Source organism: Platalea leucorodia, assembly GCF_965183815.1.
Source record: "Platalea leucorodia genome assembly, chromosome: 1".
NCBI classification, from domain to species: Eukaryota; Metazoa; Chordata; class Aves; order Pelecaniformes; family Threskiornithidae; genus Platalea; species Platalea leucorodia.
The window spans coordinates 110,787,799-110,814,058 of record NC_138823.1 but is presented as its reverse complement, the minus strand read 5'-3'; the positions used below and the strand labels follow the sequence as shown (position 1 = coordinate 110,814,058).

The following is a 26,260-nucleotide window of genomic DNA, read 5'->3' as shown; positions in this document are numbered from 1 at the left end:
CTGTGGAAGCTTTGCCTTGTTCTACTCTGCCTCAACTCTAGTTATCAATCTAAGATAGATTGACAGTAAGTGCCAGACTTACTGGGCACTTTGGTATGGGCCCTCGTCCGTGATGCACTGGGCTTTCACAAGGGCCACTGGATGACTGTAGATTTTAATGTGTTCCAACCCCTGCCTGTCTGGACAGAATTTGAACCAGTAGACTGGCCATAAATTTCATCAACCTTCTTGTGGTTGTCTAATTGGGAGCTTAGAATCATACAATTGTTAAGGTTGGAAAAGACCCCTGAGAATCGAGTTCAGCCATTAACCTAACTGCCAGGTCCACCCCTAAACCATGTCCCTAAGCACCACTTGCACATGTTTTGTGAACGCTTGCAGGGACAGTGATTGCACCACCTCCCTGGGCAGTCTGTTCCAATACCTAACCATTCTCTGTGAAGAAATTTTTCCTAGTATCTAATCTAAATCTCCCCTGGTACTACTTGAGGTCATTTCCTCTCGTCCTGTTGCTTACTACCTGGGAGAAGAGACTGACCCCCACCTCACTACAGCCTCCTTTCAGGTAGCTGTACAGAGCAAGAAGGTCTCCCCTCAGCCTCCTCTTCTCCAGGCTAAACAACCCCAGCTCCCTCAGCCGCTCCTCCTAAGACTTGTGCTCCAGACCCTTCACCAGCTTTGTTGCCCTTCTCTGGACACGCTCCAGCACCTCGATGTCCTTCTTGTAGTGAGGGGCCCAAAACTGAACACAGTACTCGAGGTGCGGCCTCACCAGTGCCCAGTACAGGGGCACTATCACCTCCCTGGTCCTGCTGGCCACGCTGTTCCTGATACAAGCCAGGATGCCACTGGCCCTCTTGGCCCCCTGGGCACACTGCTGGCTCATGTTCAGGTGGCTGTCAACCAGCACCCCCAGGTCCTTTTCTGCCAGGCAGCTCTGCAGCCACTCCTCCCCCAGCCTGTAGCGTTGCATGGGGTTGTTGTGACCCAAGTGCAGGACCTGGCACTTAACCTTGCTTGAATACAAGTCGCCCCAGTATGTGCATTATGTGCCCACTGTGAAGGCAGCTGGCAGGGCTCATCTGTCCTAGCAAGACTGAAACAGTGCTCTGCTACCTGCTCTCCTGGAATTCTTCTCTACTCAAGCCTATGACCACCACAAATCACAGGTTTTTCTTCACCATCTTCCCTGGTTTTGTCCTGGCTTCTGTTTCCCTACCCTGTGCTCCTAATCCCCCCCAGCTGCCTTCATCTCTTCCTTCAACAGGGGCAAACTGGCAGTGGATTCATATTCTCCTCTTCCATGCTACTTGGCACAGCGGGTAGATACCCAGGGATGCAGTCCTCCGGCACCCAGATGTGGCACAGCCAGGAAGAGCTTAGATCTGTGTTGCAGAAAAAGTCTTAGTGCCAGTCTGGAATGTGCTCAGCACAGATAGGATTTCCTGGGTATTTAGGTGTTAAAATGAGAGATGTCTCAAATGAGCATATCAAACTGAATTTTTTGGAGAGGCTTATAAGTTAGCTGAATTTTAATGTACTTTTACAGGAACAGCAAAAGGTATATGCTTAGTATATTGACTTCTGCTCCATATTAACATGGGGGGTAAAAGGAAGGGTCTTCAGAAATCTTTAATGGGTAAAACCCCATGGTTTTCCCTTACCCTCACAGCTACAAATTTCTGATGAATGGATGAAATTTTCTTGCTGTGCATCTTTCTAGATCTGAGGCGGTCATCCAGCATGCAAAATTTTATTCCAAATGTATGTATCTTTGAAAATGTACAAGCAACTGAAAACAAGGTTTATAATGAAAAAATGACAAGCAACTTTAGCAATCAGCAATGCTAGATATCCTGTCTGTATGGAGAAATATATACAAGTGCTGGAAATGAATGTATGTACACATATGTTGTGTGGAAGCACATCCATTCCAACTGCTAGCATTATTTAGTAATGAGTCTTGCCAATAGGACAGTTTTTATGAGGGTAGCACATAAGCAACAGCCTATTGAAATTAGATCTATGTTCTTTTTGAATAGCAATTTACAGAGCCACTTTGTTGTATCTCTACTGTAATAGAAACTCCTGGATACCATTATTTTCATAAGGCAAAAATGGTGTGATTTTTTGTCTGTCTTTTTGCTCAGGAGTCTACACCTGAAAAATTTCTGAATAATGATAATTAATCACAGTGCAATCATGGGTAAGCAGATGCATGTCATTTCATATGAACAGCATAGTAATAGAGGTGGATTATACAAAGCTAGACCCAAAATCGATGTGGTATGGGGCATGCAACACAGCTCAAAGAAGTGAAGCTGGGACAGAGTAGACTGGCCCACTGACTGAGGATTTGTTACTACCTATTAGTTATTAGTGTACTAATTTACTGTATTACTCTTTTGGTGGTTGGAGGCAGGTAGCTGCTGAATCAAATTATCAAGCAAAGGAAATACGAGTGATAGTCAATAGCAGAGAGTATCTGCAGATCACAAATAACAACAGAACAAAGAATCAATGATATAATAAATGATAATAATCAGGTCTCCTGTTATAGAAGAGGTAATTCCAGCCCTGAATGTGCAACCCTAGTGAAGCAATAGCGGTCTGTGACAACACCATCTGAAGATGAAATAAAATTGCTAAGATTATTTAATCTGTTCTTCAAATACCAGAACTACAAATACTGAAATACATTAATTATTGTTTCAGAGTTAAGGTTATTTGAATGTTCTAACTATGCATTTCTGCATGTTGACAAGCTTGGATTTGTGGCTTAAATATAATCTTGATTAGAAGTTTTCTGGGTGTTGTAGTGCTTGGTTTTGAGCTATTACAGTTTCCTTGTAAAGGTTTGTTCCTGAAATGGTTGATATGTACTCGTCAGCCTTAATTTTGTCTCCAGGTACCTTTTTCTTTCTTGCCTGGAAGCATTATAATGAGATTTTAAAACCTCATATCTTGCGGTTTCTCAAAAGAAGTATTTTAACAGTCTGTCCACATGTGTTTGTGTATGTTTTAGAACAGGGCAGGGAAAAAGTCATCAGAAAACTGGAAGGAATTCTGCAACTGGGATTAAAGAAACACATCTGTTGAGGCCTCGTTTGGTTTTAAACTGTTAGTAGTCTAAAAACTGAAGCGCTTTATGGAAAACTGTGGGCGGTTGTGATGCTAAACAAATACTGTGAGCAGATGCAGTTCACAGCTTCAGGAAATACACAGTCCATAGGTGGCTGAGTAGCAGACCAGCTTGACAGCTGTAGTGTCACCGTAGCGTATTGGGCAGGCAGTTCCTGGAGCAGGCAGCTTTTCTGATACAGCACAAGAAATAAGAGCTGTTGTTTGCATGGAGCAGCAGCAGGCGTACATGATGAAAATAAATGGTGCCATGTATCAATGCTGTAAGTAGAAATTAGATCTGCCAGACTTACCTTTTGTCTTTGTGTCTTAATTCTTTGCTGACAGGGCAGGTATGGTATCGGGGAAACTACCTAAATTTGTCTAAAAACTGTTGATGCTTAGGGAAAGGCTCACCCAGGAGCACTGGGTTTCGATTCTTCAGGTTGCACAGTTTACCTGCTCTCTACACTTCCAGCAGTATTCAAAAGCAGGCGCTGGAGGCAGTGGCAGGTGGAGAAGGGTGGTCAGGCACGAGAGGTGGACAGGACATATGCTTGCACACCAGGTTTCACAGGTAGCTGCTGATACAGCTCATATATTGTGCTCCGTGCTTCGTGAAGCCCTAAGTGAGAGGGCACTTTTTTTTTTCTCCTTCAACTTTGACTTTCTGACTCTCTCCCTCTCTGCCCTTCCTTGCCGTGTTTCTTTTTCCCTTCTTAGTTCTCATTTAGACAGTCCTAGTCTTTCTCCTCTCTGTGCAATGATTCTCTTCTAATCTCAGTCCTCTCCTTCCCTCAACTTCCACATCGGTGCTGTTGCTTACTCCATTCCAGTACTACAACACCTCATATAAACTGCCTTTAATCTCGCTCTGTTTTGGTTTCCCATTGAAATTCCTTGTCCTATTTTTTTTCATGTTTCTCCCAGTTTTCCCATTGTATTTAATCAGTTCTCCCCTCCATTGATGTCTTATCTGCGCTTTGACACCCGTCTCCGCTTCCAGAGATCACTGCGACTACTTTAATTCAAGATGGTCCTGTAGCGATCTGATTTTATAGCACAGTATCATATGTTTGTTCATCCCACTTCTAGGTTCTCTCTAGGGAAGACTTTATGACTCATAACTTAATTGCTTTGCTCTCTGATTTGGTTCACTTGGTTCCCACCCACTTACCAAAGACAGCTACCTTTTCATTACTGGTTTTTGACACTTCTCATTTTTTATGCATGTTTGCCCAAAAGAGCAACAACAACTCCTTTAGTAATAGATTGAATTGGTCACAAATGACTCTGTTTTTAAGACCAGCATTCCTGCCCTGAGAGGTTGTTTAGTGCTGAGAAATGCTTAGTTAATGCCTAGTCACCTCAGCTATTTAATTGAAACAAAATGTATCATGGGAGTAAATCACAACCAGATTGTGGAAGTGCCTCAGGTGTATCACACTCCTATCAAACACCAACTGATGCTTCCTGCCTCCCCCAAAGAATATCATTTAGTCTTTCCTTGAAGTACCCATTAGGATGGCTGGTTTTTTTTTTTTTTTCTTTTAGTTTAACAAGGGAAACTGCTTAATCCTAGCAGTGCTGCTTTTTATATTTGAGAGAATGGATCCAGCTTTTAGTGAAAGCTAAGCCTCTGAGACCAGACTAGCCTTAGTAAGTGAGGAGCAGAGGATTATAAGAGCACGTGAACTTTTGAGAAGAGATTTAGGGCAATTTTGACAACTCTGAAGGAATGATGAAGATGAGTAGGAATGGAAGTATTTTAAAGGGAAAGGGTATCAAATAAACCAACAGGAGCAATAACACTGACAGGAAGAAGAATGGGTGGATGATGGAAACTAGGACACCTCTTAGAGGCTTTCAACCTTCAATACCTCTAGCAGCAATTCATCAGCAGACCCTACTAGATTTTATCTCCTCTCACTTCAGTTTAGTAAGGAGGTAGGGTGTTTTCAAGGTCTGGGTGATTGCGGAGGCAATATAGAATATTGCCAAGAAGAGTAATGTTCAGCTAGTAAATTCATTTTCCAGTTAACTTGCAAAACTGATGTGGTAACTGAGATAACTTAGGGCTTTGATAGAGAAATAATTTTCTGTGGACTGGATTTTTTTTTTCTTGTGAGAGGGATGAAGCTCCATGGCAGAGTTGTTCTCTGGCAAAACTCAAACTTCTCAGAGTTTTCCTCTGAACCAAGGAGTGGTCTCTGTGGTGTCCGGGGATGGGCTACATCCCCCCCCTCCTCTGCCTTCCCCACGAGCATCCCTCCTATGTGGCCCACAGAGGTACTTGTGGGCTGTGGTGCAAGGAGCAAAACAGAATTGCCTCTCCTGTTGCCTGGCTCCGATTACCCTGCCTTGGCGCAGGGCAGCTGTATTTTCTGCACCTGTGATGGTTCCAGCAGTGGGTCTGAGCATACAATTGGGAACTGTCTTATTTATCACAATGCAGTGGAAGGCTGTAATGCAGCCATGGTATAATGGAGATACCAAGCCTGGTGTAAAGGGAATACAGTGCTGTTTTGTTCTTGATCTGTGAAAATTGCTGAGTAGTTTGGTAATTGTCATGGGCCTGAGTATTTCTGAGCATCTTTAGACCTCTCATCTCTTGGAAGATTTACCAGTCTAACTGCCATTTATGCTAATTGAAAGGAGAATTTAACCTCATTACTTCCTGACTTTAACATCATAACTTCATTACCTGATCCAGTGAGCTGCTACTCATAATTACTGAGATGAAAATAACAATGGCATGTATTTATTTATAACTGGGGATTAACTGGACAACACCTGCTCCTGACCTGTGTGCTGTGCCGTGTAGCTAGGGCAGCAGGACAGAGTTAAATGGTGGTCTTTATTCCACAGCAAGCTAATCTACAAGACTACAATGCAAACAGCCCTTATAACTACATATTATATATGAATGCCAGCTGGATAATATTCAGGTTAATTGATATAACTGCCTTGCCTATACTTACAGTGCTTTCTGTTCCTCTGCAGAGGAAGTGGTACCAAGCCAGAGAATGCATCTGTTTTGGAAATGTCTCAGAGGTGATTCAGGAATACAAGAACAATCTTCAGATGGATTAAATTGTTAGGACTCTGAAGTGAAAAACATGGCACCAACAGTGTTATTTGGAAAGAATGGCTCCCAGCCAAAAAAAAAGCCCAACTCTAGGGTCTAAGTCTACTTGTTAAAGTTCTATCTATCCATTGACAATAGGTATTTTCTTAATATTTTCAATCTGAAGAAGATCTGGGAAAAGGGGGAATCAAGAAAAAAGAAAATGTTGTTCCCCTGATGTTTCTAGAGCAATTTCTCAAGCTGTGAAGGCTCCCATAAGACTTTCTGCTGTCAGATCTGTTCTCTGAATGAAACCTTTGACATTCATTAATCACTGCCTCAAATACTGCATGATCAATGGCTCCACCTCTGCCACTGTTTTGAATGGGGTGTGACACCTCCATCTCTCTGGGTTGCCTTCTTGCCAGTTTGCATCTGTATGGGGGCAGTTGGATTGAAAAGTAAATTAGAAATAGTAGTTGTGTGAAACTGAGAGGAATCTTCAATACCCACATGGTTCTTTCCAAATACATATTAAATCATCTTAGTAATCCTTTGTCCTTGAAAGCAATACTAATGTCCAGAATACCTACACAAGGATATATTCTTTTCTCCTTCTGTTCTCTGTCTAATGCTTTTAGTTTAATTAAATAGATTCTTTTAAACCATAGTTTCCCAATGTATGTGGTAACTGATTTCCTACTTGTCAACCTATGGCAAGATTTCCTGCTGTGAGGTCTGAATGTTGTCATATAGGCTAATACCTGAAGTTATATTTTATTAACTACATGAGTTAATAAAAATTAAAAAAAAAAAAAAAAATCAAAAAATCTCTTTATTCTAGCTCTCAATGTTCCATGCAAACTGTAGCTAAAAATCTCCAGGGGAGAGGAAAATTAAGATTTGAATAACTGGTGAGAACTGCATCTTTTAGCTATTGTGATATCCTCAGCTTTTGCTGTCTTCTCAGTGAGCAAATGAGTTAGCTGCTGAGCTGTTAAAAGTCCTGTAGAGAAAATTACAATGTGAAAATTCAATCTGGACTTGCAGTTTTTCAGTCCCACAGGCTCATCCAGCTTTTTTGCTGCCAAAAGAAAACAACTGCTGCTCCCAGGTGCAACAACAGGGTCGCTTGCTCAGCTGTACTGATGCCTCAAGTAATTCTCTTGAATTTGCAGAAGTGTGGGGCGTAGTTGCGAATTAAACCCCAGGGTGGGCAACCAAGCCCCTCATGGAGGTGCTGAAGGACTTTGTAGCCTGCTCCACTTCTTGTGGAGTGCTGTGAAGTAAAAGGGACACATAGATGTGTCTGTGCATATAGTGGGAGAGGTGTGTGTTTTCACTGTGTGAGCAGAAACGTACACCTGGTTGCTTGATGAAGAAAGAGCTGTGGGGATGGAAAATACGGTGGCAGATTAACTGCGCTGGCACTGTGCTTTTCATCGATGGACTGCGTGTCCCTGGTGCCGCCTCAGGGAAGAGTGTAGAGAAGCCACCTGGAAATGAGAAGCACTCGAACTACTTAGGAATATAAGTTCTTTGGTTTTCACTTGAAAGTTGGGAAGGCTTTACGCAACAGAGAAGCTAGCAGGAAAGTATCTTTCCTTCTTGCCGCAGGCAAGAAGGTGGGTCATAAGAAGATCATTGAACAAGAAGCTGATTTCATTTCTTCTATGCCTTGCTACAGTTATTGAAATGGGTTTCCCCCACTTAATGTATTTATCTAAATATCAATGCATGTGGCAAAAAGCAGCGCTGTGAATCCAAAATCATGGTCTTGCTTGTGTTCCTCACCTAATGCAAATCTTTGGAAGTCAGTTTGGAAATACACTAACAAGGGGTCTTGTGGTACTATGCTGTATCTGAAATATGTTTTAATATAGTAACTGTCAGAGCAGTTAATCCGCATAGCTATGTCCTTGCCGTGACCAAGGCCAGAACAAATTGGTTCAGTGAAACCTATCAGTGAGCAACTATGCAATCTTGTTGTCCTAAGGAAGTTTCTCACTTTCTCTGCACATTAGTGTTTGGTATGTCTGAACAGAGAGGGTTTCTCTCTGTCCCTACTTTTTTTCTTCCTAATGTAGCTAAAGGATGCTGATCAGGTACTCTAAGGTCTGTCTGGCGTAACTGCTGCTCGGAAGAAGTTGGGGTTTTAAGTTTTAAGTCGCAGGAACCGAACTCTAAATTTCACTCTGGCAAAGAAGATCGGAGGCAGGAGGTATCCTGTCGTGCCAACCAACCTGGGACAAACCACTTGCAATTTAACTGCTTGCCAGACTTGTGCCTGCGAGCTGCAACTGATCGTGCAGCTTCTCCCTGGCAGTTCCTCTAATCTAAACTAATTCTCTCTTTTTTTTTTTTTTTTTTTTTTTTTAGCTGAAACAAAGATCTGCTTCAAATACTACCATGGCGTGAGCGGGGCACTACGAGCCACAACTCCAAGTGTCACAGTGAAAAACAACGCTGCTCCCGTAAGTTATGCTGGCCTTTTATTTTTTTTTAACATGTTTGTTCCCTGCTGTCACTGTGCTATGCTATGCTTTGCTTTACCTGCTGGCTTTATATACTTTTATATGAAAACTGAACACAGTATTTGCTCTTCAGTGCACTGTGGTACGGAGAAATGGGTAGTTAGGATGTGGGTATGTATGCCAGGGGAATGTAGATTCAGCTTTCCATCTGTAACAATTTCTCTGATCTGGGGTAAATCCCATGTCCTAGCTGTATGCCATTCTGTAAAGTTATCTTCTCTCTGCTGGGTGTTGCAAGACTTCAGTGATACCTCTAGAGGGTTTGAGATTCTTGGGTTGTAAATACAATAAATGTCCAGAAAAGGAATAAGATTTTTCCTATTTTAAGGTGCTTTTTTCAAAATCAAGGCATGAGCTTTTTCATGGCAGTGTCTCTGGGTTCTAGGAATAGCTACACTGTGACAAGCTCCCATCAGTGCTAAGAAGCAGGCATTCAGGTCCCAATCCATTAAAGTACTGAGGGTTGTTTTTGACAGATTGAGGCTTCATTGACAGCAATTTTGATTTGTTAGAGCGTAGCAAGCTCTGTGGCTCAAATGGCTCTAAAAAGCTATATATCTTGCATGGTTTTGGAAAATTTGGTCACCCTGAGAGTGAAATATTTTTTAGAAGACTACAGGGAGACTTGCTGACCTCCAGAGCTTGTCTGGCCTTGCTGACAGAGTTTCATTGCCTGCCAGGCTCATCTTGGCAGAGGTCTGCATGAGCTGAGGAGCTTTAGTCCAACCAGCATTAGAAAAAGACTGGCTCAGATGTTGTTTAATCTTGGAAGATGGTTTCAGGAAAGGTTTGTCTTACCTGTGGGTGTATGTGATATTCAGTGATATACACTGAAGCTTAAATTTTGAAAGTTCGGGGTTTGTTTTTTTGGGTTTTGTTTGTTTGGTGGTGGTTTTTTGTTTTTTTTTTTTTTTTGGTTTGGTCCCCCGTCCCCCCCCCGTCCCAGGTTGATACTTCTAAAAACACTGAAAGTCTCACATGCTGTGTGTTGATTGTGTCTGGTTGCACTGGGGCCAGGAAAGATTCCCCCCACCCCACCCTTAATGCATGTAGAGACTTCTAGTGATTTTTCTTGGCCTTGTTTTGATGCACCCAACAGCTGCAAACTGGATGCTGGGGAAGGGATTCATGTCTTGATAGGCCTTTCTCACATGCTAATGGTGAAGCAATTCACTGGTTTGGAAGACTTGGAGAGTTTCCTTCAGCTGTCTTCAGAGGAACATTATGATGTGGCCTTGGATATCTTCATTTTGTGGGATGCTGAAAAGTTCTTTTTAGCCTGTAGTGAGTGGTGTCTTGTTGACTTAGGGCTTGCTGTTCATTTCCTGATTGTCATCAGCTTGGGGGGCAATCTATGCTATTGATTTAGTCCCAGTCTTCTCTGAAAGGTAAGCCAGCCAACCAAGGCAAATAAATACCAACAGGCTGAGATATTAGAAGAATTTTTTTTTCACAATTCACATCTATGTCTTAGACCTGAGTTTGAATCAATTAAGCAAATTTTTCAGGTCTGGTGTGGAAGGGTTACTTTATCAAGTATTGACATTATGTTTTAAGTGTGTAGAAGAATGTATGAGGACCTGTGCCTTCATAATATGCAAATATGTAATCTTGCCAAGTTCTTCAGTTGAGGCCTTTATAGATATATATGAGGAAATAAAGTGCCTTAAGCAGCCATTCGCTTTCAGCTGAGCAGGACTCATGTTTAAAAGAAAGTCCTCTTTGTGCAGTACTTGTGGTCTTCATAGAGATCAGATGAGAAAAAGAAACACCTATTATGACCTTCAGTTGAGTATACTGTACGTGGCTGAAAACTAAAATATGATAAAAAGTGGTATCAGATAACAGTTTTCAGTTTGAGGGCCAAGCTAGTGTCCTTGGAAATAGTATTCTCTTCACGTCATCTGATTTTTCCTGCTTTTTCTGGGTTACAGAATAGTCTGTGTTGTTTTGCCAGTCTCTTTTGCAGACCAGAGAGGCCAGCAGTATTGTAGGTGCAGCATTTGTCTCTCTGTTGTCTTCTTTTCACTGTTTGCTGCATGACATAAATATTTGGTGTATCGTAAGGCAAATATTAAGCAGTGAAGACAACAAAAGCAAAGGCATAGCAACAAAGGTTATGCAATATAAACCTGGATGGGACCCCCTTGTATGAGTGCAAGAGGAAAAATATGGCAAGGATTTGAAAACTCCTTTAGAGTTTAGAGAAAAATAACGGGCTGGTTCTTGCCTATACAATCAGCTAAGTATGATTCTCCAAACGCCAGTCCCAGCTGAAACCATCAGATGGGTTTCTCCATCTGCCTCTCTGCGGTACATGTCCAATATTTAATGCTAAAGTTATTGAATGTTTCGCAGTATCCTGCGCCGTTGCAAAGTGGTGCTACCCTCACTGCACAGATGGGGAAGAGGATAACAAGGGATTTTCCCAGCCCTAGCCTTTTCCTGGGTTCTTGTGTGCCTCTGCCCTGGCTGCTGCTAGGGCACAGGTAACACTATGCAAAGTGCAGACATTATCCTTAAAACTGCAAACACTCTGGTTTCACTAAGGGTGAATTCCAGACTTGGGTTGTTTGGGTTTTGGTTTTTTGTTTTCATTTGGTTTTTTTAAGTGGAAGGAGAGAGGGAGAAAGTCTTAAAGAAATCCCAAAATAAACTGCTATATCTATTTTAAAAGACATGTTTTCTAAAGAATGGCTTGGAACAATGATCAGAAAATTCTTGTCCAAAAGAAGCAGCAGATATTCTGGTTTGTACTTTGCTATGCTCATCCATCATTAGCCAGAGAGTAAATGCACAGCTTTCCTTATCCGTGTTGCTGGGTCCCTCCCCATCCCTTTGCAGCGGCTCCACGGTGAAGTATACTGAGTGGGCAGCCCCATCTCTTTTTTCCTGTGTCTTGAATCATAATCTGAGCACGGCTGAGCAGGGAAGCGATAGGTTGTTTTATTTTCCCCTGTTCCTCTGTGTGATCAGTTAAGGGCCGTGACACTCTAGTGCCATGCCTATAGCTCATCTGAGGGCCCTGAGACTTCTTACCCTAGTGAGACTTGACACACGGGGCCCTCCGTGATCGAATTGGACGCATTGAACTCCTCGGTTGTTTTCATTGCTCCAGTGATTCAGAGCACTGCCCCAGGGTCCCAGGCATGCCATTTCTCACAGTATCAGCGAAAGCCATGGTCCTCCAACTGCTGTGGCCAGGGTGCAGAGAAGGGGCTCTGCTCAGAGGGAACCTTCTTCAGGTCCTGAGGCAGGTTTTTGCATGTCCTTTTTTGTTGGGAGAGGAAATCCTGTGGTCTGTGCTTGGAAATTTACCCTCTTTTGCAATCAGTAGGAGTTTTAGCAGTGGCTGTGGGACCTTAGTGTGTTAGAAATAATAGCTTTGCAGGGAGAAAATCTCAACAGGGATCCTGCTGTGGGTATAGGGGCTGAAGGTTTTTGAAAAGCTGGTTGCCTTGAACCAAAGGGAATTTTGCCATTGTAGTGTTGGTGTCACAAATTCATCTTGAAGCTTAGGCTGTAAAGTAGGGGGACAGAGGGAATGAAGCTTTGTGTATTTGACACAAGCAAACTTTTTCATTTGGCACAGCTTGGGAAAAAGATCAGGAGCAGGTGTCCTTTTGGGACAGGTGACCTTCTGGGGACAGTGTTTTTACTGCTAGCACAGACTTATCTGCAGCTGATGCCAGAGCCACCCAAGCAGATTCTGTCCAAGCCTCTGGGTGCATGGCACCTCCCGCGGCGGGGGCAGCAGCTGGCATATTGGCTGCTCGCTGTGTGTCCCATCCTGTCTGTCAACAAGACCTGCAAACGCCAATAACCAGCAGTATCCTAACACCACAATTTAAAAAACAAACAAACAAAAAAAAAAAACCCACCAACAACAAAAAACCTCCTTTGTTGTCTGTCTGACTGTGGTTCACTGCAATTGAAAAGGGAAAAGAAGCTGTAAGTAGTCATGCTGGGGGCTGTAAGCCATTCTTGTTCACGCGCTGCTGAGACAGTCTTTAACTGGTAGTTAAAAGGAATCCTGCTTCCAAAGAGGGCAAAAAAGTTGCTGTGTTAGTTGGATGCCTTTGTATAGCACCGATGGTGCTTTAGGCTGAGTAGCATCTTGTGTTTCTTGTATTATGAATGTTCTGCTCCATTTGAGTTTATCTCCTTACACTGTAACCCAGTTATTAGAGCTGCCTCGCCTGCTGATTAGGATGCCCTGCAGTTCGTTTGTCAGTGAAAAGTCCTGTCACATTTTATCGCCTGTGAATCGTCAAGCTTGAATATCTGGGAACGAAGGGCTGTGCACTTTGGCCAATTCATATGTGGCAGGAGCATAAATGTGAATTTGGGGCAGTGGATAGGCCTGGGGGTAATGGCAGTAAAACAGAGCGCCTGCAATTCTGGAAAAAAGGAGCATCCTGGCTGGCTTCACTTTTTCTGGACTAGTGGCATCCTGCAAGCAGTGTTGCTTATGCACAGTAGTTTACACTACTAAAGCATAAGCATTACCATGGTACGGATGAGCAAACAGTTTTCTCAGTAGAAAAAAAACATTTTTACAACATCTGGAATGTTCCTCTATTTGTTACTTTTCATTTATTCATAATGTCGTCACCACTGATTCATCTTTACATCAGACATTGTTGTAGAAAAACAATACAAGTTACAGCAATTAATTCGAGTAATAGGAAAGTGTTATCTTGCTAGGGTGAAAATGATTTAACCTGAATGTGGCTCTTTTGCAGTAAAATAAAGCTGGCATAAGAACAGCATACAAAATGAAAAAGAACCTTTTCCCCAAAGATTTTATAGCCCAAAAAGCTAAATTGGATACATCACAATTAAAAGACAGTAAGTGGAGAATCAATGTTTTAGCCTCAGGACAAATGTCTTCACTAAATTGGGAGTGTTCACTGGCTGTGTATTAGATGCAAAGAACCACGGCTGATCGAACCTCTGGAGCTTTCGTGCCACTGTTCCTGTCTCATAGATCATGATGGTGCTCGTCAAATACACTTAGCATCGTGGGGAAAGCTATGTAAATTGGAGCTAATTATTGAAAGAGACCTTATCTGTGGTGTGTTTGTGTGGAAGTGCTGCCTCAGCTGGGTTTCCCACAGCAGGAATTACTGCTTGATAAGCTGCTGCCATTTGGTGGTGACTGATCATTCCTGAGGACTTCCTGCTGTAAATATTTGCATTGCGTGCTGTCACGTCAGAGCGTGGGCTGCCGAGGAGCGTTTGACAATGAAGCATTCTGCCTCATTTCCATGTATGTGCTGCAAGCCGGGATTTTAGAAGAGACTGCACGTACAAGCAGCTGTATCTCTCATTCTTACCAAAGGCTGGGTTTAAAAATCTCAGCTGTCTGTTCTTTTTCACTTCATGTCTTATTCTGTGATAGGTGAGTTTTAAAACTGTCTCTGTTTCTGGGGCATTGCTATGTAATAAATCTAAGTCTGATTTTGAGACTGTAAGAATAATTATACTGCAAGAGACAGGGTAAAGAGGGACCAGAAACTTCTAGTGGCTTTTGCACTGTTCAGCAATTGAGGTTAAAAAAAAAAAAAAAAAAAAGTTTATGGAAAACACACCACCAGGCTGCTGCAATTAATCATGGCAAAGAATGCGAGACAGGTACATTTTTAACAAGTGTAAGTGGTGTACCTTGGAAGGCTCAGCATTTCCAGGGAGGGAAGCAGCACTTCTCTGGAAGCTATGAGTGTGCTTAGGTGACTGGGTATTTGTCAGGAGTGAGCAAGAGAACCCCCTTTACTTATCTTGAGATGAGAAGTAGCCAGAGTTCCCGTGACTTGCAGCTGCCTTCGAATGCAAGGTAAGGAGTAGCATTGCTAGTACCACCTATGTTCTACCCATCCCTGTATACATCTCCTCCTATTACCTATAAAGGAGATCATAGAATCATAGAATCGTTAAGGTTGGAAAAGACCCTTAAGATCATCGAGTCCAACCGTTAAATGGGAGTCATTCAGGAATGAAAAAGTCAAGGCAAAATGAGCAGGGGAAATGACTGGAAATACTCAGCAGGAAGGAAGTGTAGACTCCAGCAGTCAAATACAAAGTGCTCTCTGCCGGGATACAGTCCCTTTCTAATGTAAAAGCGCATCTAACAGAAAATAAATATGCTGAGAAACAATTACTGAAAGATAGTGGATTCTACTGATTGATCATTCGAGGTGAGTAATTCTGAAAAAAGTAGCTGATGCATAAACTGTGGGAGGAAGGTGATCTGTGCAGGCTTCTGATCTATTGGGCATACCTGCCCATTTTCGGTTTTCTCCTGATGTGGTCTTTCTTTCACGATAGCAGCAATGCCGTCCACATCCCACCTGCCTTACGTGCTCATACATTGCCACTGGTGTACACTGACGTCATGAAGTGATATAACATGAGAACGTACGTCTTTGAATTTAAAGAAACTATTACGTTGATTGGGGAGTTGCTTCAGCGTTTGGACAGAAAGTTCCATATGTCATTCATTTTCTGTAAGCATGCAAGGAGCAATTTGGTCACTTGTGTACCAAAGAGCATTATGGACCCTGGAGTTAAGAAGGTGTAATGGCTCACAGGTAAGCTCATCAGAGGTAGAAGAAAGAAGCTTAGTAGGGAATTGGCAAAGATTTTACTATGTGCATAGGAAACGTTAGCACTTTCACGTTACAGAGTCCTGCGTGCGCTCATTGTACGCTTGTTTTGAAATGTTCTGGAGAGGTGAAGTTAGAGCAAGGGAAGGATTAGGAGTAGTACAGAAAGGTTTTAATTTATACGCTATTGTTTTCAACACTTTATATTGTAGTACTACCTAAAACCTTCATCTAAGATTGGGCTCCAGGGCTGTATGTGCTGAATGGATAAGCTAGCTGTTAAATGAGCTACATCTAACATGTATTCGGAGGGAAGGGTGGGTTTCCTGGCAGAATTTGACCCTCCTAGCTACAAAATACAAGGGAATGATTTTTAGTGTGAGAACTACCCTCAACACATTTGTTACAGCTGAAAAAAACGTCATTCATTTTTTCACTTCCATTTTGCTTCATTATAAAACTATGGTAGTGTTTTACAGCCTGATTTGGTGATACTCAGTTATGTTCAAGCATACTTACTCACATGAGCAGCCTCCTAATAGTTGCACAGTTGAGCCCTTAGTTCAGTGTAATTACATTTTTGGTTATGCTTTTCTAGATCCTAATTAGCACTGATTCAAAGAATTTGAAGGTTAATGACATGTCCAAATTATTTTTTTATTGCAACCTCAGTAACATGGGCGCTTTTTCAGTATCCAGATACGTAAAGACTATTGTATTTACACTGCAATTACCCGCCATGTAGCGAGCACTCCATTTATATGAATTAATGGAGTCGGAAAGCGTAACCAGGATGTAATTGGGCTCTGACTGTAGCATAACTATAGTCACTGTGTTATAAATAATAACCTTTTCCTTCCTTTTATTTCCCCTACTCACATTTTAAGTCAGGATGGTTGGCAAGAGATTTTCTTTAAATATTAAGAAAACTGATTTGCACTGATGGCCTCTGAGTGCAGTCGAATAATACTGGCTTTTTTACAGTCCCGATTCGGTAAAGGTGCAGAGCACATGCTGAAACCCCACTGACTTTACTGGAAATGTTTAATGATTTTCTTCCAAATTGGCAGAATCTTTCAAAATGGAATAAAACTAGCAAGTAGAGTCACTTCTAGCAGCATTTTCATTATGACAGATTTCAGCTATGTCAATAGCTGAAGTGACAAATGATCCAGTTCTGTGCATCTGGTGGCTTTTTTCCCTATCTTGATATTGACTTTTTCAGCTCGGTGTGGTTCAAACTCTTATCACCACCCGTTCATAGATTTACACCACTTACGAGAGGTAAGTGCTCAGAATTTATTATCTAACAAGCACGAATTGAGCAGGGGAGGTACAAACAATTTTCTTTGTGAACATCAGCATTGATTTCCTGAGCAGCAGCCCATAACTCTCAACATACAGGTATGTTCTTTTTTTATTGTTCCAATCCAGGAGGAATGTCTCTGCTTTCCAGCACACAGCTGTGTGCATATTTAAATGTTACTTAATTTTGTAGTCTTCATAATTTCCTGATCCATCTGTATGAAAGACAGAGGTGTAGTGTATTTGATCATCATAATGGAATTTCAAATACAAGCACCTAAGATTAGGCTTAGTGCCAAAAATCAGAATGGATTGGAAAAGACTTTACGCAAGAAATGCACCCAAATCCAAACCCAAATGCGCTAAATCTCCTGCATATTTCACATGCATCTTCAAGGACTGCACATCTAAGAGAGAAGGGAAAAGAGCCACCTGCATGGTGTGAGTGCAGTGCAGGGCAGCAGGTCAGCACGGCTCAGCACAGCGCTCCTCTCGAACGTGGTACTTGTCACCGAGGGGGACGTTCAGCACGCTGGCCGCGCCGCTTTGAAACAATCGACACGGAACGCTGTGTCAAGCAGCAACTCTGCACATATTGCTGATGCATTGAAAGCCAGTGCCCTTTTGCATCCTGTGGTGAATCCAGGTAAGATACTGGAGCATGAAAGAACTAGTCCTATGTATCAAATGTATCCCTGGCAGAGCACCGGACACTTGAAGCAGAGAAAGGCTGTGTGCCTATACAGGCAGAGTGGCTGGGGCGTGTCCCCTGTTCGGTGTGCTGAAGAGTGGAATGTGAGTGATCCGAAGTGGAAGTTGCGGAGGTCCTGGCATTGTCGTCTTTAGTCCTCTTTTACCACTGCGGGCCAGCTTAAGTGCCTGGTAGCTTCACACATAATGCACTGCTGTAGACACAGCTGCAATGGATTTAAACAGGGAAGAGATGACATACGAAAAAGCTGGCATCTGTTAAATTATTAAGCAAAATAATTCTTTTAAGTGTTCATCCATCAGACTTTTTCCTACTGTGCTAGCCTGAATGTGCAGTTGTGCAGTCAGAAAAGCAGAGTAGGGACAGAACAAAAAGCAGGGTTAAGGCCACCATTTGCACATAGCCCATTAAAATGTCAACTTTGTGCCCTCTCATGGACTCTAATTAAGCAGCACTAATTCTGGAGCTGCTGAGCCATCCCTAGGTATCACTGGCCACAGCCTACTCTTCACTTTGCAGATCAGTTGCACCAATTTTGGGCTTCACCCTGTTGCCCTAGTTTCTTTGCACACATTGTTTCAAATAAAACACTCGGGTCAAATTTAACCTTACTGGGCATCTGATCCCATATGAATTTCTAAATGTAGATTTAGAGTGGTTTAATTAGCAGACTTGCAGTGCAGCACAGAGTTGAAGAAATAAAAAGCATGACAGATGGGAACTGGAGTGATTTTATTTCAGCAACACCAAGATGATCATTACGCAAGCCATTTATTTGTTAATGGGTTCAATACATGTCTGGTATTTCCCTGCCACTTGCTTTCTGAATGTCTCGTTACGGTCACATAATAGCCATACTAATAGTCTGCACATCATATTACTCCCTTCTGTAGTTTAGTAAATTATGGAAAGATCAGTGACTGTTCAGCACACTGCACTAGTATAATCATCTATGCTTTTACGTTCTTACGTACTGCATCTGGTGAGATTAATGAAAAACAGTGTAGGTCCTGAAATTCTACAGTGGGTCTGAGGGCAGATATTTTAGTTTTGTTGAAGGAGGAAAGAAGGAAGGATTTAGACCTGTGGAGTGCACTTCAGAGGTGAAGGTGATAGACTTCTGAATGAAGCACCTCCTGCTTCCTCCCTTCTAGGAGTCACCTGCTGCGATAGGGCATGAATCTGCTTGTGAGTGAACACCAGATAAGTCACTAGAGGTAGTTTAGGCTACATGACACACCTTTCCAGCATGCATCAGTTCAGAAGTTGCAGAAAGATTTGCTTTGATGTTGCTTTACAAAGTAGATTATGTCCACCCTTTCCCCCTGCATTTATCAGTTTGATTTGTTATTGCCAATTTTGTACTCATTGACCTAAATCTCACTGGGTGCTCTAGAGGCCTGCTAACGGATTAAAAGAGAGACTGTTGTGTTCTAGCCATTTTTTGTGTGTGTTTGATTGTTATTTAGTGAAAGCACCATTTATACTTGGCACAATCTTGATATTAAAAAATACACTTTTCAGTCGGAAAAAAAGGAACAGAAATGGTGCCAGGATGAATCCTCTCCAGTATCCAGCTAGTCCAACACCCAGGACCATGGAAGCTACAAGAATCCTGTAATGCATGGGCATGAAATCCTCTAGGTAAAATTGGGTATGTCTGGAGTACTGCCTGAGGAGGCATAAAGAGGAAAGGGCCAGGGTTTGGTTTTCTGTGCTCCATTATGTTTCCAGGACTGCTTATCCACATCGTGACTTTACTGGCTGTGACGTTTTCACCAGCTGCCCTTTCTCAGTGTGCGCTGGCTAGGCACAGGGGGCTAGCTGCTGGAGAAACTTGTGTCTCTGTTGCAAGTGGAGTGCTTGATGACTGCAAGTCATTGCAGCAGGGAAATAATTTTAGGCTTATCGATTGTATGCTTTCTGTGTTCCCACAGTAACAATTTTTTTTTCCTTTAATTACACCTTGTAAGGAAAAAAAAATCCCTGCTTTCCTCAATTTTGAATTTACTATTGTTTAATTTTGTTGTCTTCTCCCGTGTTCCAGGATTAGTGAAGATGGAGATAAGCTTTTCATCTCCCATCTGTGTACCAGTTAGCATTGCTTATAGCTTCCCCACATTTCCTTTTACTCAAGTTCTTCAAGGGCACTTTAAAAGCATATATATCAGGTGATGCGTGATTCTGATCTGCATTTTCTCTCTCACAATTTTTAATACAAAATGAGATTCTTCCTGAAGGCATAAGCAAGCATTTTCAGGACCTCTGGTATCCTCCGGTACTAATGAGTTGAGGAAGTTCTTTGTGTGTTTTTGTAACAATATAGGAAGAGAGAGGAAAGTTTGAGCGTGGATGACAACCACATGGTTTTGTGTAGAATTGCAACTGAGGTAGAAGACTTTTGAAGCAGGGATGGTGTGAATTAGCTAAGGAATCTGAAGCAGTTGGGATGAGATGTACTGATTGCTGTATCGGTTGGACTCCGTGACCCAGGAAGTAATTTCCAGTCCAGTGTTTCTGGGAGAGGTCATTGCGTTTTCATCAAGATAAGAAGCCTGTGTTCTGGTGGTCATTAAAATTATACTGACACTTTTTCAAGGCTAGCTGAGTTAATGTATGAATTCTGATTGTTCGGATTCTCATTTGGGTAATTATGATCCATCTTTAGTACCTGCAATTTCAAATTAGTTTAGCTTTTTTTCATGTCTTGTCCAGCTTTGTTGTAAGTACTGCTGTTGGACATCTTCATGTTTCGTCTCAGGTGTGGGTGGCAATGTGTTACCTCTCAGGTATATGCTAAGAATTAATGTTTTCTAAAAGGGCTAGAAATTCCAAATGAAAGTTGTTGTCATAGTCTTTAATCTGCTATTAATTCCTATTAGCTGATGAGACAAAAGCAGAGGACTTATAAGCAAGTATTAGCCATGCTGAAGAGCACGGTGGCTTGGTTTGACTGACCTGTCCATCCAGGAAAATTAGCATACTAAGCCATGGTCATTAGATTAGAATGAAGAAGAAATGACTCATGTCGAGGAAGGAATGCAAATATTAGCTGAGACACAACTGTTTGTGTGGATAAGCCTTCCAAAGAAGCTGAATAAATTTTAGAAGGTGTACAGGGAAAAACATGAACTCAGTGCTTGTTCAAAGCACTGAATAGAATCCCAAATGACTCTTTAAGAGCTTACAATGAGCAAGGCAAAATAAGCAGATGGAGCTGGGGAAGTGAAGGAACTTGTTTTGTAAAACTCTTGCAATAGCTATGTGATGATATGAAAACAGGACATCAGGAAAACTTGGTAAATACAGTGGAATTACCAGCTTATGGCTTTATTTTTAAAATGTCTGTGATGTTTGTAAGATCAGTGATTTCTAAAACAACATTAGGATGTCAGAGGCTCATCTTATTTCTTGAAGATGGTGTTTTGTGTAACAGTATTTACTGCTGGGTCTGAGACACGCTGCCAAGTGAAAAGGGAAAAGGAAGCTTAATCTGCAGGGAGAGATGCTTAAACAAGTGTGGCTACAGTTTAAGTCTGTTGGTGTAGATCATGGTGATCTGAAAGCCAGATCCACTGAAGTAATAAAGATCTTCCTGCTTATTCAGTGAGTCTTTCTCTCAAAGCCTAGGTGAATTATTGCACAAATATAGGCTAGATACAATTTGCTTGTCATTTACATTGTGTTTCTTTGCCTGGCCATTTTAAATTATTTATTTAGCTATAAGGCATGACTCTTTTGACAGCTGCTTTGGAGCATAATGCAAATAACTTGAGAGTTGAGTAAAATTTGGGTTTGGTGGGGTTTTTTTGGTTTTGTGTTTGTGTGGGTTTTTTTGGTGTGTGGTGTTTGTTTTTGTTTTTGTTTTTTTGTTTTGGTTTGGTTTGGTTTTTCTTTTCTCTTTTCGGAAAAGAGCATGGAGACTCTGGTGTCTCTGTCTGGGGACTCCTGATGCACTGACCAAGCTGCTCTGTGCTCTGTGTTGCAGTGAGAGCTGTAGCCTGCAGTTTACAGATGTGAGGGAAATGTTTAGGACACACAGATGAGAAATGAACTGACTCTATCAGTGATGAATTTGCTATGCAAATGCAAAGTATAATTTTACAAAGCTTTGATGCATAGTTAGAACACTGAGAAATTCTTGGGTAGATGTACAGATTGTCAAGTCTCTCAACACCCAGAAATGAAATACGAGTTGTATTGGAATCGCATATTCCTGCGCTAAAGGGTGCTGCATTTGCTGTGGCCAGCTGGAAAGCTGACACAGTGGGAGGAAAATGGGGAAATAGATAAAAGTCCTCTTCTTGTGTCCGTGCATCCGTATCGCTTGTATCTGAACACAAGCGGAGGTATGAACTTAAGCTGAGGCGGGTGATTGCATGCCCAGTCTCTCACTGAGCATCTTTCAGCCAATTTCAGTATGTAGCATTCTCTAACATGACTGGTTCAAGCACTGGGAGGATTTCTTTACCTCAGAGCAGTAGCCAAACAAACAGCCAGACACGCAGAGGGAAAGAAAGAGGTGGTAAAACTTGCCAAAGCCAGACCTGAAGCCTGCACTGAACCTCTCTCTGCAATCCTGCAATGAAGTTTCATCTCTACTGGAGCTCATAGGTGCCATCAGCTTTAGTCCTGATTGGATTTTCAGTAACCAAGGATTTTTCAGCAGCCAGTGTCAAGGAGAAAAATAACTTACTTTTCTTGAAATATCTTCCTTTTGTTTCATTGTCTGCTTTCCTTAGTCCTGGGAAGAAGGGGGGATGGTAGGAAGATTTGGGGAGAGAACAACATTATTGTAATTTCACAATGCATGACCCTTTATAAAAGTAACCAGTACTTAAAATGTGTCCTGAAATAACCCATAGCCTCAACCTATACAAAATCAGCAGACACGACTGCGGAGGTGACTGAGGTGAACTTGCACACATTTATAACTTGTGGATTTGTAGGTCATTTTGAATGTTTGTGGCATAACTCACAGGCTATTTCAGTGGAAATACCCAAAGTAGGTGAAAGAGAAGAGCAGGTGGTGACTGAAAGCTGAAAAGCTTTTCAACAACCCAGCGTGCATCAGTGCCTGCAGATATCTGCCCTTTGAGCGTAGTGTGCGTGCATCTGCTTGTGTGCGAATGTCTGTCTGTACATGTGTGCAAGCCCTGTCGTGTTCATGTCATCCTTTCCACCTAGCTGCTTTTTTTGCTTCACGTGTTTTTTACTATTACTTTTCAGTTGTATATTTCCTATTTTTTCTGCCAATGGTTCAGCTTGTAGTTTTGTTTTATCTGAATCTTAGGTTGCCTGTACTTAGCTTCTCACAAAACCCAGGTGATCCAAAAATATATCTATCATGTTGTATTGGAAAAAGGTTATGATCAGAGACAGCTAAAAAAAGAAAGCAGTATTACGATTTATATTCATCAAGAGGCAGAGTTAATGCTTTGCAGTTACCTTTTAGGTTTACATTTCCTGGTTTCTAAGAGTTCTTTCGACAGGATAATCATGTTCCCTTAACTTAGTTTTGCTGATGGAATACAGTGATATAATATTGCATACTTCTCTAAATCATTTTTTGATATAATTATTACTTATATGAAAGATTAAGAATGAAAAATGTTCAAGTGGGGAAATCGATGTAGGTCAGTATGTTATATGTCAGCAGATGAGCGTAAGAATATTTTTTTAATAGAACTTTGAACCCTTTGTTCATTTTTAATCCTTGACTCTCTTAAGAAACATTTTCTGCTTCCATTAAATATCTGGTTTTTTTCCCAGCCTGCTAGCTGAGTTCTCAGACAAGCACATTTCTGTCCATACTGAAAGCTTGCAGCCCCTCCCCACTCAATATATCCAGTTTAAAAGCAGGCTTAAATTCTTATATCTGTGAAGTCTGATGGAAAGCAACTAAATTGTTCCTACACAGCTCCCTTTTTAACTCAAAGGGTCTGAATTTTGTTTACACTGAGGCCCTTTTTGCCCTTATGGCAATGCAGTAGGACCTTACGTTGAACATAAGTATGAACCACGTTAATTAGACCATACGTTAATATTTTTAGCAAAGGACCAGCATTGCTCATCCTACCTGACTAACTCTGGGCAATTGTTAAAATTGAGTTCACAAAATGTATAACGGACTATATTATTTCAGGTACCAACACAGTTATGACCTTTTGTCTAGCAGAATAGGACTGTGATTCCAGAGGTGAAGTATTTGAGGGCAACCAATATCTGTTAACATAAAGCTGATTCAGCTATATGGGGAATAGTTAAGCGTAATACTGGAAAAGTCTGGAGGTGCCACTAGTTGTCGGGAAACCCTGGTTTTAATAGCAGCCTATTTATTTCTCTTGTTGTTTCCAAAAGGATCTGACTTAGCCTCACCAGCAGGCAAGTTTGGAAGTTGCTGTCATCAGGCTTGAGTTCTAACAAAGCTGTAGTGATCATCGTTGCGGGTTTTGTTGGTTTTGGTTTGGTTTTTTTGAGATGTGTCTGAAAGGGAGGAGGGGAATTTTTTTAGGATGTGAAAGATCTGGCATTTTAGAAATTAATTGCTTGCTTTCCTCATATCATCCTCCATTACCTTTTTCATTGTTTTCCACTCGTCTTCTAAAGAGCCTTGCCTTTTCTCTTTTCTCCTTTTCTTTTTACACTTTTTCTTTCCTTTTCTAGTTCATTCCTTTCACATTTTGTTGTTCCTTTCACAGTTTTGAAGAGCTGCTTGGTGGGGAGGTCCAGGCTGCCTGAAAACCATGCTGGGCTCTGGCCCCGACCAGCCTTTAGGACCACTTGGCTGCCATAGGTGGCCAATAGCAGTCACTGGGTGAGCCTCGAAGTGGGGTGGATGAAGCTGCCAGGCACAGCCAGGCATGTGAGACCTCCTGCCTTGCTGCAAGCTTACAGGCCTGCTGGTGTTGCAGCTGCTTCCCTACACTGTGCAGCAGCACTCTGTTGAGTCTTCATGCTCTTTGGAGCTGCTACCACTGAGAGGATGCTCAGGGTTTTCACGTTTTTTTCAGTTGTGCCTTTGAGGTTGAGGAACGGAGGGGGAAACTGCCAAATCTGTCTCGTGATGTCCTCACTTTCTACTGTGAGTGATGCATCATTGACGGGGGCTCAGCACAGGCTGCTTTCAGGGTCCTGCAGTTTGGGGATATATAATGCTGCTGCAGCAGAAGAGGATAAAATATTAATGCCGTGAAGTCAGTGGCCAAACTCTTAACCACTTTCAGAGGGGTCAAAGTTGGCTTCCAGATTCAGCATTCACCCTTTGTGTCTCACTGTAGACTGGCAGCACGGCCTGCCCCAAGATGGGAGAGGAAAAGTTGTGTCTTGTGTTCTTCTCTTTCCAACTGGTTAAGGGGGCATGGTCCAAGGAGGTGGCTTGGACCAGACCTGCTTCCATGCAGCCTAAAGGTTTGGACACTGACCAAGAAAGTTGTGTTCCTGCTCTTGCAGGAAAGAGAAGAGCAGAGTGAGAGCTGCTGCTGGAAGGGCAGCCTCGTGGCAGAGCGCCAGCCTCTGCTCACCCTGGCTTCCAGCTCCAGCAATGGCAGCAGCAACAGCCCGGCTCTGCTGTCCTCTCCTTGCCCATCACCACTCATACAGCTGCAGACAAGTGAGCGTGGGGGCTGCCTGCGCAGGGGTGGTGCTGTTTGCCTGGCAGAGGGGAGAAATGTTCCTGGTGGGGATGAGGGGGAGATGTTTCGTGCAGAAGACACCTGCTTTCACACAAGTGTGTTTGGCAAGGGGAAGGGTCTGGGGAGCAGGGGACATGGAGTTTGCATGAGGATGGGAGCTGCTTCTCTTTCGTATGCGGATGATGTGAGTGATGTGTGTAGTGTGGGGTATGAACCTCTGCATTGCCTTGCTCTGTTCCACAGGATGGTTTCCCAGGGTTGACTGAAGTGTTGGAGATTAATTCTGCACTGATTTCCATCAAAACTGACACATGCAACAGAAGACACCTCTGTTGCTGATAAGATGTGATTTATTTATGAAGATCTACAAGAATTATATCTTTATACACACTGTAGTTAATGATTTCTCTGCAGCAACAGCACTCCTGCATTTAGCTGGCATCCCTTTCCCCTCCTGTCGTATTTAATGACTTTATGTTCAGAAATCTTCTGCATCCAATATGCAGCAGGCAAAATCCTTCACGGGGCTTTCTGTGATGACCAAATTGCTATAGTGAATTTGGCTGTTATTAGAGATTGGATTTTGTAAATGCTGCTTCCCCCCAGAAGTCTTTGCCATACCTCAAGCTTGCTCTAACACCCCTCCACCGTCATTTTCGGGATGAATCTGGCCCCTGTTTTCTTCATCCTTCAGATTGGTCATTGACATTACATATGAGGAGTAGCAGAGATAGAGCTAGATTTGCTCAGTCTTAAGAGGAGTCTTAGGTGGGATGTGACCGATGCCTTTATCTAATGGGAGGTTGTAGGGAAGAAGGAGGCAGGCTATTCTCACAGTGCATGGTGAAATGACAGCAGGCCACAGACACAAGTTGCAACAAGGGACATTCTGATTATACCTCAGGAATATTTATTTTTTTTTCTCAGGACATTAGTCAAACATGAGAACAGGTTGCCCAGAGAGCTTGTGGGATCTCCATCCCTGGAGATACTCAAAGCCCAACTGGACAGAACCCTCACTAGCCTGCTCTGTGTTGGTCCTGCTTTGACTGAAGGGTCAGATGACTTCAGGAGATCTCTTCCAACATTGGTTATTCTATGGCAGTTGGATGACAATCATTATTCCCACAAGCCCGCTTCACTGGAGGAGGCTGTTGACTTTTTAAAGCCCGCTGTTCTAGAAAGCAGCAAACTAAGAAAAACAAAACTTTGAATGCTGTAGCCAGCAGTAGCCAAATAGGAGGACAAAGGCAATTCTAAAAAAGAAAAAATTAAAAACAAAC

At 42.3% G+C, this 26,260-nt stretch overlaps 1 protein-coding gene across 1 annotated transcript in view; it reads left to right on the top strand.

Moving 5' to 3' along the window:
- The window catches only part of HECW1 (HECT, C2 and WW domain containing E3 ubiquitin protein ligase 1), a gene marked incomplete at both ends in the record, with an annotated part of 179,009 nt that overhangs the window by 39,849 nt on the left and 112,900 nt on the right, over positions 1-26,260 (top strand). Inside the window, one exon of the mRNA XM_082329339.1 lies at positions 8,567-8,661. Within this exon, the coding sequence (XP_082185465.1) occupies positions 8,567-8,661 (95 nt within the window). The remainder of the gene's footprint in view (positions 1-8,566; positions 8,662-26,260) is intronic.